Source organism: Schistocerca gregaria, chromosome 2 (assembly GCF_023897955.1).
Source record: "Schistocerca gregaria isolate iqSchGreg1 chromosome 2, iqSchGreg1.2, whole genome shotgun sequence".
Classification (NCBI taxonomy): domain Eukaryota; kingdom Metazoa; phylum Arthropoda; class Insecta; order Orthoptera; family Acrididae; genus Schistocerca; species Schistocerca gregaria.
Window position 1 is genome coordinate 334025781 of NC_064921.1, and position 12589 is coordinate 334038369.

The following is a 12589-nucleotide window of genomic DNA, read 5'->3' on the forward strand; positions in this document are numbered from 1 at the left end:
TGTCAGGATGTAAAAAAACAGTGGTAACTGAACTGGTCCAAACATGTGGCTCGTTTTCGGCCGTGTTACGGAGGACTACCTGCCACTTGCTGACGTGAGTACGCCCGGCCATTGACGCCGTGGGCGCGTCGGCCGGTGTGACGGGCGCTGGCGGACACGGTGAAGGTGCGGAGCGGGGCGGAGAAAGCTGGCGGCGCACGGCCGTCCGGCCGGGTATATAGGGCTGGCAACGGGCTGCAGCCACCAGACGACAGTCGCTCCGCTCTCCGCCACCTGCACGCCAACCAGCAGCTTCCGACGCCACGCCATGGAGCCACAGGTGAGGCCAGCGACACACCGGCAGTATAACCACACTCGCTCTCAGACTACACTTTCAGCCGCTGTGTTCTCCAGTAGCGCCACACACACATATACACACCGAACTTTGTAAAAATGATCTTTCTTTATACAAGGTGATCTGTTAGACTTGCAATCTTTTTTGTATCGAAAACATTCTAAGGTAACATAACATGGTTTTCTGGTTTTTGTAAATTTAAAGTGACGCAGAGGGGTACATAATTTTGTTGCTTGGTTATTATTTTTCACTCTTGTACCAAACGCTAAACCTTTTTTTTACCTTTAATTCAATTTTACGATAGTGAATCATCCTAAACTTGCACCACTTTTAATTCGTTAACAGTTCAAGATAAGGAAACGAGGCTTTCGACAAATACTAGTACACAGTTCTTTCATTGGAATTTCAAATGCGCGAAATTTTTATTTACGAACCAAATATACGCTGTAGTATCAATGTACATTTTTTTGTTTAATAGAATGATGCATGCACAGAATACGCACGGTTTCGACACGTAGTTGTCGTCTTCAGATTTCTTTAATCCACAAAAAAATTCGTACAGTTATGTTACACATACGCACATGAAACTCCCTGGCAGATTAAAACTGTGTGCTGGACTGAGACTTGAAGCAGGGACCTTTGCCTTTGGAGGGCAAGTTTCCTACCGTCGGTAGACAGGAAAATGTCTCTATAGTCCGGAATCAGCAAGTTTCATATCAGCGCACATTCACTGCAGAGTGATAATACCCTTATGGGATCTACCTAGATACCTGCAAGAAGCATTTAGTGCATTAAGCACATCTGAAGGTAGCAAATTCTTGCCGAGACCGGTAATATTGCTGTTTTATATAAAATTACGCGATACTGACGCAGTAAATTGCTGTACAAATATTGGAAAAAGTCGTATACTTCCAGTTCAAAATACGCCGGATCTTAAGGGACGATTCCCTAATTAACTGGAATCGAGAAGCTCATGGAAACAGTAGTACAGTAATATTCCTGTTTCTATGTTGGTGCTGAAGCTTTTCACAAATATATTCGAGAGATGTGTTAGAACAGAAATCCAAGGGAGCCGGAATAGTATGTTACGGTGTAAAAACGGCCATGTTGGGCTTTCATGGCGAGCTGTGCTGTTTTATCAAGCATTCCGACTGCTTATTAGTTTTCAAAAAAGCGATTAACTTAAATATGGCAATGTACAAACACAATAATATCAGTAACATGAATCTAACATGGCACTGTACCCACGTCATACAGAGCATAGTCAAGCACTATAACACTACCTTTTAAATTATTTCGCATGCCATTGAAAATTTCATTTTGCCACTTTGAACCATTAACGAAATGAAAAGAGTGCACGCTTTTGGTGAGTAATACTGTTCACAGAACTTCGTTTCATTCATGTCCCACATTATTCACATAATCAACAATCTAACTCACTGTACTTCGAATATTTAGAAACATTCTTTCATTGCCAGAAAGTCAATGTTCTGATGTAAAGCCAAATCGAAAATTTGGACTCCATGCTTTCCATAAGACTTGAAACGCATTCTGTTAAAAGCTGCACTAACTGTGATTTACTTAAATTAACAGAACATTGCTCGTGTGAACGTTTAAAAAAATCAGGGAAATTTTTATACTTTTAACAACTATAGCTGTTTTTGCGACTTACCAGAACACTTCAGTTGCTTCTCACATTCTGACTTTCAATGTCTCCTTGCTTCACAATCTTCCACCTGCAGAATCAACTCTAACAAATCTATTCTTCATCTTACCATGATCGGAGTTTTCTTCTTCTTCTGCCATCTGGAATCATCAACTTAGGCCATGTGTCTTCATCCACACGACATTCAAGCACATACCGTCTCCTTCGTTTCGCTTAGATTGTATCCATTACAATACCGACCCGGTTCATACTCTTACGTATGTCTTCAATTTTAATTTGATCCCGTAGTGTCAGACTTCAGCGAGATCTCCAAGATCTCATCTCCAGTGACAATAAGTTCAACTTATATTTTTAGTTGTTTCCCACGTTCCTGCTCAATACGTTGGTGTCCTTTCTACAATTGTTTTGAATACCGTAATCTTCGTTTCTGACCTAATATGTATGCTCCAGAAAACTCAGTTCGGCTGCCTGTCTGCCTTGACCAATGTGATCCTTAATTTATCTTTTACTGAACACATCTTTTTTTTGTGAGTCCTGAATAATTGTAAGAGTCCAAAGACTTGACTTCGTGCTCTGACGTACTGTAAGCGAAACATCTCACAATACTGTTTGTTATTCGGTGACCGTGACTGATTACCACGATTGCTAGTGAAGGATATGGGGCTAGCTGTTGCTTAGATAGCCCTTGTTTCCAATGAATGCTACTATCAGTTGCCTCAGTGGATTACAGTTTCCTTGAACCCACTAAAATCTTCAGTGTTTTTCGGAGAGAAATGAACTGGAGATGGAATCCAGCGTCCGAAACAGTCATCATCCGAACGCATTCTTAGGAGACAAGGCCTGTCTTCACAGCAGCTACCTCCATCTTCTCCATTGACGATGTTGGTAGTCAGTCGCAACCACTGAATAACAACATCGCGAGACGTTCCGCCTACGCCCTGTCAGTGTTCAAAGTCACGTTCGCTGTCTAAGGGGTAGCCTGGTGGCAGGCGCTAGCACCTCTATGTCCAGTACCCTGTAGCGCCGTTGGGGTGACGTTTCCAGACAAAAAGCAAATTCCTCGAAGCTAGCACAACATTTATGGGAAATAAATAATGAAATAATAAGCAACCCGATACAGACAAGAAATTTCTTGGACACCTTGCACACTGGTTGCCTTGTTATTTTAAATAAATCCATCCGATGACGACACTCAGTAAAAGTACTTGTTTGCAATTTTTTCTGCGTTTGAATCGAAACCAACCACCTTTTATTGTTTTGCTCTGCTGCAACAGAGCGGCAATGGGACCAGTAAGTTTGTTGACTAGGCGTAGTAAAGAACTCCGAGGAAGCTGCTAAGCCACCCCAGCGTCTGCAGTGTCGAAACACGACCAGTCACCGTGTTTTCCGGAGAGCTGGCGCGTCCGCTCGGCCACCGCACTCGTAAATCCTTCGAGAAATATTGCGCGCTATCGGAGGCGGCCGCGGGCGTCGCCGTAAATCTCTACGCAACCACTTGCTGCGGCCCGGCCTCGGAGATTCGTCCGCCTCAGGAATCGCGCGAGCACTAATTCCATTGCCATGATGCGCTCCCGTGCAGCTGCCGGCGGATTTATTGCCCGCACTGTGACCCACGCAATCCTTCTTCCACTGGTTTTAGATTGTTTGAGACATGAGCAGCGTTCAAGGTGTTGTTCCGCAGCCATTTCCTGATAACGCTATAAAACAGGGCCTGTAATATGAAGAAAGGATGCCCTTATCGCATTATTGCCTCTGAGGGGCCATTATGAGAGTTCATCCTCTTGCTTGGAGGACTTAATTTATCGCACACTGGTCTACTGCTTGTTATCTCCCGCGTAAGCTGCCTTTACCCGCTACGCACTGCGCGCAGTATGCGCTGCCTGCCCATGTAGACTGCAAGTGCCTGAAATGACTGCTTCCCCAGAATTTTATGTTTGGAAGTTGAGACTGTTCCTCTTCTCCCGAGAAGCCGGAATCTCACAGACTTCACCACTGAAATCTGTTCACTCTTGCGTTGATCATTTTGATCTCTTTCCTCCATGAAAATAATAAAGGATCGTTCCTGTTAGCAGAATGTATTGATCACATCTTTCCATACAGTCTTCAATCTTAACATTAGCAGTAAAGATCTTCTTCTAGAGAGAGTCTGCTGACTAATACCAGAAATCCTACAAAATCCGATCAGCAGTCTGAATTTTAAATCAGTTCATCGTTTCTCACTTCCAACCATCGCTGTAAAAGTGTCCCTATTCAGCCATTTTACGTAAAAGATGTCAGGGATACAGGTACAGAAATTTTGATCACTGGTATCTGAATACGTACCCACTTCGTTGTGTTAGTTGTATTTTCTCTGTGTTTAACAGTCTCCCCAGAAACACATGACGTTATTTACCTTCTGGTGTATTCTGCACTATTATAACTGCACTGCGTAGTGGACAGTGCCTATCAGTATAGACGATCCGTTATGCAGAGTTCAGTATCTGACCTGTTGCCTAGAGGAAAACTAAGATTAATGGCTTGCTTGTGTCACGTATAATCCGAGGAAATAACCAACCTAAGAACGTACTGCTCGTAACAGCTGTAACTATTAGTCTGACAATCGAGTAAGTACTGATGAAATGTAGTTCAGTATACCGTACTCAGCCATCAGCAGAAATATGATCATTTATACCGCAAAAGCATTGCATGTTCGTATCATAACATGTAAGCTTTCGCGGCCGGCGTCTTCATTAATTAAAACTTCCGGGCTGAACTGCCGGTGGTCCAGCCGACTCACCTCAGGAGATGTTGCCCGCAGTAGGCAACGAAACGTCAGGAATGAGAAGAAGTTTTATTTGTGGACTACAGCAATTCATCCCGGAAGATTTAATTGATGATTGCATGTTCTTGTCTGTCTTCTGAGATATTTGCCCGGAAAAGAAACACAGTTTCCTCCCTCATTCTTAAAAATCTGAGGTTGTGGTCTATATCTAATGACCCTGTCATTGACGGAGTGCTCAAAGATAAGTTTCCTTCCCTTCAGCAGCATTGTCGAAAAATGATCTGAATTTTTATTTGCTTGCATTTTAGCCCTTTTATCTAGTTCCACCAGACCAACGATAGTGGTCATTTCTGTCCACTACGTTACTGTTCCGCTTCGCCGAATAATACGAATATTTGCTCTTATTTGATTTTTCGCCTTTCAAAATAATACCTTTTGCTTCTGGCGAAAGAAGTTTCCTATTGATTTCTCATATCAGTTCCACTAGCGAATGTGGAAAAACAGAAAATATTGGAGGGTGAATTACGAAAATTGAATGGTATGAGTAAGTTCCTTGGAGAATCTACGACGAAAATAATATGTGGGAACTTCACAAAAGAAAGAAACATGAAGACAGGACATCACTAAACAGCACAACTGTTACCAGAGGAGAAGACAGGTTGGACAATCTCCAACAAACTTTTGTACTGAGTGCTACTCTGATGTGAAGAGGAGAAGCTGTGGCACTCTCAATCAGTCTTCAGAAGACTGATAACAACCCCCTTCCAAAAATAAATATGAAATAACAAAACATTATTTGTGAGTCCCTTATTCTATTTAAACTACTAAACAGATGCTTCTGAAGAGTACCTCAGTCACCAATAGAGTGATGTAAAAGCCAAAACGTCATAGGACCCGTTGGCGAGCTTAAAAGCAAGAACCTCACTTCTCATCTGCGGTGTACACCACCCGCCGTGTTCAGAACTCAGACTAGGTTGTTGGCCTGTTGCAGACCTACCTGCTGGTGCTGGGCTGCACGCTGCTGAGCGCGACCCTCGCCTCGCCGCTGCCCGGCGTCCACGTGGAGGACCACGGGGAAGACTTCGGCGGCTACGACGAGCACGTTAAGATCGTCAAGATCGCCGTGCCGCACCCGGTGCCGGTGCCCGTGCCCCACCAGGTGCCCGTCGCCGTGCCGCAGCCCGTCCCAGTCCACATCTCGGTAAGCCCCGACCACTGCCGGCCCGCCATTGGCTCCTGCTCTGCCGAGTCACTTTGCCAATTAGCACACCAGTGTGCGGCTCTTACTATGAGTGGTTACTAATCGTGCTCTTTCCTTAAAAAACAGCTACAAGGCACTTCAAAATAGTTCAACTTATAATAAAATTGACGTATCCATTCTGTAGTTCCCAATCGATGTCTGAATTTCCAGTCCATGTCTTGAGAACTTCTCGAGTCCACAACTTGCTTAACTTCTTCGAGGCGGTCGACCTCGTTTCCTTTTCCACCACGGAACTCCATCTATTACCTTGGAATTTATTCCCTCATGTTTCAGCAGATCAGTCATCCTGACCCTTCTTCCTGTCAGTATTTCCCGTACATTCCATTCCTGGCCGATTCTGCAAAGAACCTCTTTTTCTTTACCTCATCAGTCCATCTACTTTTCAACATTTTTCTGTAGCACCACATCTCAAACGCGTCGATTCTCTTCTGTTCTGCTTCACTACCATATAATGTGGTGCTCCAAACGTACATTCTCAGAAATTTCTTCCTGAAATTAACGCCTATATTTGATACCAGTAGACTCCTCTTGGCCAGGAATCCACTCTTTACCAGTCATCACTTTCACTGAGTATAGTCATGTCATCAGCGAACGTTATCATTCATATCCTTTCACCTTGAATTTCGATTCTACGCTTAGAACATCCTTCTCTTTCCATCCTTGCTTCCTCGATGTACAGATTGAACAGTATTGATTTTAATCGGAGCACTTCGTTCTTGCTGTTCCAGTCTTTTTGCTTCATCTTCGCTCCTGTATATATCGTATGCAACACGCCTGACCCTGTAGCTTACCACTATTTATCTCACAATTTCGAATACCTTGCACAAATTACATTGTCGTACCCCTCTTCAACGTCAACAAATCCTATGAGTGTATCTTGATTTTTCTTCAGTCTTGCTTCCATTGTCTACTGCAATGAGAGAATTGCTTCTCTCTTGCCTTTACCTCCCATACTTCCTTTGGAGCCTCTTGCTTTCAGTAGCTTCCTTTATGTACGCTTATTTTCTAACGATCTTTCAGGTTTTTTAATTTCTAATTCACTAGCGCTTCACCAGTAATAAATTTTCATTGTCAGCAGCTGATGATTTTCTCTCTCTTTTTTTGTAACTAACTTCTGACCCCTACTTAGGGCGACTCAAAAGGCTGTTCACGATTTGGAACAGTAAATACTCAGTGGATATATAACAAATTTAGAATGGGAAAATATGGTCTTTGATTGATCCGAGTTAGTGAAATATTTAAAACAGACTATCTGGAACGACAAAGGCAGTGCATATGCTCCTTACGTTCAGCGAAGATAATGTACTGTGTATTCAATAACGTTTCACATTACAGGAGGTGGTGAAATTAGCGACCACACGTTCAATACAGGCAGAACGTTTTCATAAAAAATTGGGGCTCTGATAAATACTCCAGGTCTCGCATGAGCCACATTCAACCCAGCAAGTGTCCTGCCGAGAAGGAACTGGTGTCATGTACACGATGCTTCTGATATATCCCAGTCCTAAAAAATAAACCAGGAAACTGAGTCTTCCGATCCAACACCTGGCATACGTGTCGGGCTCAGAGAACTGTATTTATCATGCTAATAGGCTAGATACTGGAGAAGACTAGGTTAAAGGTTAAAAGAGACTAGAATTTTTAATAAAGGCAGTCATTCTTTTTCACTTGCTATTTCAGTGCTGTTTACCATCTGAATAATAATACTTGGAAAATATTTACAGATATTCGAATGAAAAACATAAAGGCAAAAATTGTTTACACGCTTTACAAAAATTTGTAAGCACGACGAACTAAAATGCCCCTATTAGTAGCAATTAATGAGGGAGCATCTACCTACAGGAGCTGGAAAGTACAATCAAGTTGGTGGAATTTCAGAATCTGCCTTACAGAGGGTAAGATTTGTTAACTCCTTGTCAACTCTATCTTTAGAAAGCTTCTTTCAAATCACTAGAAGGAGGGCAAATTTGCGTCATCTTTCTATAGTCATCCAGACTATGATGTCGTAACGTGTAATCTTCCATTTCGTCCTTAAAATACTTATCATGCGGAATCTGTTCTAAAATCGTGTGCCTCTTGCTTGCAAAAACATAAATCCTCTCTATCCACAATAGCGATGAAGAGCCTCGCTGCTCAGGAAACGCCTCAAATCTAGAAGACCAACATATGAAATTGGAGTCCAAATGCTATCCACGGAATTCGACCAGGACGCAGAGTGGAAACGTGAGTGGCAGGCTACAGGAACCCTGAAACCACAGAACTTGTAGACAGTCCAACAGTTCCAGTTCCAGGCTCCCACCAACCAAGGGAGGTGCGGTTGCAGTTAAAAAGATATCGGACCCAAGGGAGTAGGTGCAAATACAACATGTACAAGTGGGGATTTTCAAGTGACAGTGCGTGTGATTGTGGTGACACCCAAATAATAAGCCACATTGTGAATGACTGTCCAATCAGACGCTTCCCTGGTGGCATTGAGAAGCTCCACCAAGCATCCCACGAGGCACTCCGCTGGATCGAGTCCATGGTGGAGGCGCAGTCCAAGTTTTCCAGTCATACAATGGACCGTACAAAGCTCCAGGAAGCAATATTTTGGTCTCTTTATTGCTGCTGCCTTTACCTTTGCAGTTTTTGTCCTCTTGTCGACAGTCGCCATGCGAAGCTTTTTTTCTCTTTTTTCTGCTAAGTAGCCCAATGTGTTTACTGAGCTATATACGCCTTGGCTGGGTGCTAGTGGAGCCGCTGTTGTCCCTCGACCCACGCGTAACCACCCGTTCCGCCGACAGGTCCCGGAGCGCATCGAGGTGCCGGTGGTGCGTACGGTGCACGTTCCGGTGGAGAAGCCGGTGCCCATCCCGGTGGAGAAGATCGTGCCTGTCCCCGTGGAGCAGCCGGTGCCCATCCACGTGGAGAAGCCGGTGCCCGTGCCCGTGCACAAGCCCTACCCAGTCAAGGTGCCCGTCGTCAAGACCATACACCACTACATCAAGACGGGGGGCGGCCACAGCAAGTGGTGAGAGACACGCGGCCAGGTAAGCAACATACTACTTACATTGTCTGTTTAGTAGCCTATCTATGGTGTTTGTGAACGTTCCTGCAGGTTTAATCAAACTACTACGACAGTCATACCAGTTGTCGGTAAATGTCAGTTGTTGTGGTCTTCAGTCCTGAGACTGGTTTGATGCAGCTCTCCACGCTACTCTATCCTGTGCAAGCTTCTTCATCTTCAAGTACCTACTGCAGCCTACATCCTTCTGAATCTGCTTAGTGTACTCATCTCTTGGTCTCCCTATACGATTTTTACCCTCCACGCTGCCCTCAAATACTAAATTGGTGATCTCTCGATGTCACAGAACATGTCATACCAACCAATCATTTCTTCTAGTCAAGTTGGGCCACAAGCTCCTCTTCTCCCCAATTCTATTTTATACCTCGTCATTAGTTATGTGATCTACCCATCTAATCTTCAGCATTCTTCTGCAGCACCACATTTCGAAAGCCTCTATTCACTTCTTGTCCAAACTATTTATCGTCCACGTTTCACTTCCATACATGGCTACATTCCATACAAATGCTTTCAGAAACGACTTCCTGACAATTAAACCTATACTTGATGTTAACAAATTTTTCTACTTCAGAAACGCTTTCCTTGCCATTACCAGTCTACATTTTATATCCTCTCTGCTTCGACCATCATCAGTTATTTTGCTCCCCAAATAGCAAAACTCCTTTACTACTTTAAGTGTCTCATTTCCTAATGTAATCCCCTCAGCATCACCTGACTTAATTCGACTACATTCCATTATGTTCGTTTTGCTTTTGTTGATGTTCATCTTATACCCTCCTTTCAAGACACTGTCCATTCCGTTCAACTGCTCTTCCAAGTCCTTTGCTGTCTCTGACAGAATTACAATGTCATCGGCAAACCTCAAAGTTTTTATTTCTTCTCCATCGATTTTAATACCTACACCGAACCAAATGTCGGTAGACTTACGTAAATGAATTTCTAAACGCTATTTACTCTGTTTTCAATTAATTTACCATGGACTACTTTATCAGTCCTGCTCTAAGTTTCTGTACAGCAATTTCCAATAAGAATGCCTAGCACAGCAGTTACTAAATTCCCTTCTTATAAATTCTACTTTCAAGTGCAGGTCCTCTGTGACAAACACTATTTTATTTAGGATCTGAATTTCTAAGTACAGCTCCATAGCCGAGGCCTGCACGGTAGTTCAGCGTGTTCGATCAGTTGACTGGCTACACTCTGTAACATGAAAGTGACCGATGTTCACAGCGATGAAATTTGAAAAAGCAACTAAAAGCTCGAAACGAAGAAGCCAGGACAAGCTGATCAGCGTAAAAGGTCACCATGCAGAGAACAAAGAATTAATTCCCAGGGATTTTTCCTTGGTGAAAGAGCTGGAAAGTAGTCCACTGAGCCTCGTGATGCCAACTTGAAAGCTGCTTGACCGAGTAGCAACTGCTCCAGATCTGCTAAACCGACAAAGGTCGGGAAGGCGGCGTGCTGACCACATAAACCACCATACCGGATCCAAAAGCTGCGACTGGCTGATGCATAGCACAGCGCTCGGTCGGGCACGACTGGCCGTGTTGACTATAACTCCATGCAGCAGCGCTGCGCAGTCGCAATTGGAGTATTGACTATTATTCGTGTTGTAATGTCCCTTTTAATACAAATATCGCATTGGTCTAATGTGGGACCGCTCCAGCGAGTGGACACGTAAAATTCCTTTTAACAGCTAATTTCGTTTGTAACGGGAAACAAACCGACACTTTCAGTCGACATACGGCCCGACGTGAAAGCATGTCGAGCAATGTTTGCTGGGCTGACTTCAGGTATAAGTTTTAAAAATGTCATTCCTAATATCTGTCGAAACACCAGGGAAAATGCCCCTGACGCCTCTTAGGCACGAAACTCTGTAAATGCTGTATAAACCGGTCTGCAGGATTTTCTGTATACTGTATTTGTAGGCACCTCCAGTTAGCTTTGTAATATGATACAGTAAAATCAACAACTAGTCATTTATGAACTATTAATGAAGCAAGCTTCGGCCGAGATATCTTTGTGTGTACTTGGTGAGTGGAAAACGTGCAACTCATACGCATTAGCAATATTTACAGTTCTACGAACCATCACAGGAGAGAATGGATAAACTTTTGGCTCACTACAGTGAGCACTCTCCAGTTTGTTGACGTAGAAACGGTGTGGTTGTGGACAGAAGGAATAGAAAGAGGTTGCAATCTACTGTAAACCATTTTTGTTGGTGTACGTCGCTACTACCAACAGCAGTCCGTCTAATTGGACAGCCTTTACTACGGCAAATCGAATAATAGAAACTCTGTTGCGAGCAATAACTGTCATTACATACAGTGAATGCTCCTGTCCATTCAGTCCTTAGTAACTGTTCTTGGCGTATAGCGTAGCTCAAATCTCCATTCTATTTTCTCGTGTCAGTTTCGACCCAGCAAGATAGTGCAGTGGACTCGCATGCGACACAACGTCAGTGCAAATCCCTGAGTGACCCACCCGATTTATGTTCCGTGACTTGCCTTAATTGATTATGGTAAATGGCAGGATGGTTCCTTTAAAACAGAATACGGACGACTGTCTTCCACATCCTCCCCATTCCGAGTTTCTGTTCTGGTTCTAATGACTTCGTCGCCGACTGGACGCTAAACACTAATCTTTCCTCCTCCCGTCCCACTGTTACCGACAGAAATATTTAGTTCTCGTCGCTGGCATGGGTATTCGTACGACAAAGCGAGTTTCAGTATCACACAACAATCTGGTAAATTAGTTGTAATCGTTGTTTGATGCTCATTTCACCTTCTGACACATAATTTGCTCAAATCATGGTCCTTCGGGATGCCTACATCAGCGCCGAAGAATGCGAGTCCAGACCACTTCAGCACGTTTTTTGGCAACCATGCATGTAAATGTTGCGCTACATGTCACAAGAGATATTCACCCCGTTCGAAACCATTTTGGTGGAACATAATCAGCTAAACGTGAATGTTAACTGTCGCTAAAAAGATTCATGCTGCTGTTTGGTTCTTACAAGTCATATGATGGTAGAATGTCAAATCATTCTTGTTTAGCTGAAAGAGAAATATTACTTACTGATAGACACACAGCTTCGACGCCACAACCTCGGCTCATGGCAGTTTCCTTTCTGTTTCAGGTACCAAAAGAACTGACATCGTGAACCGGGAGACGATTCATTGACTGCTCATCTCACACATTTTCCTTAGCACACATCCCTACACTCAGTATTTCTTGTTGTGTACAGTTTTTGTTAAGTCTTTTAAATCTTTTGTAATAAAATATTGAAAAACACTTTCCTGTTTTTAATTTATTGCTGAAGATATTCATAATATATTTCACTGCAGAAGTAGCTGTTCTGCAATAATTTCAGGCACGCTGCCACCGCAAACTCTGGTTTGATAATGCTTGTACAACACCTGTCTTGTCGAGTACCCGCCTCCACACCCACCAATTAAAACACAGAATGCCAGCGAAAAATACACTTTTGTTTTATCTGAAACTGG

At 43.4% G+C, this 12589-nt stretch overlaps 1 protein-coding gene across 1 annotated transcript; it reads left to right on the forward strand.

Moving 5' to 3' along the window:
* Positions 1-216: 216 nt before the first annotated feature.
* LOC126336987 (uncharacterized) lies at positions 217-12377 on the forward strand. Its single transcript, XM_050001224.1, has 4 exons — positions 217-319; positions 5753-5962; positions 8806-9051; positions 12223-12377. Exons 1-3 carry the CDS (start codon positions 308-310, stop codon positions 9034-9036), a joined length of 453 nt encoding a protein of 150 aa, XP_049857181.1. The 5' UTR covers positions 217-307; the 3' UTR covers positions 9037-9051; positions 12223-12377.
* The last annotated feature ends 212 nt before the right edge of the window (positions 12378-12589 follow it).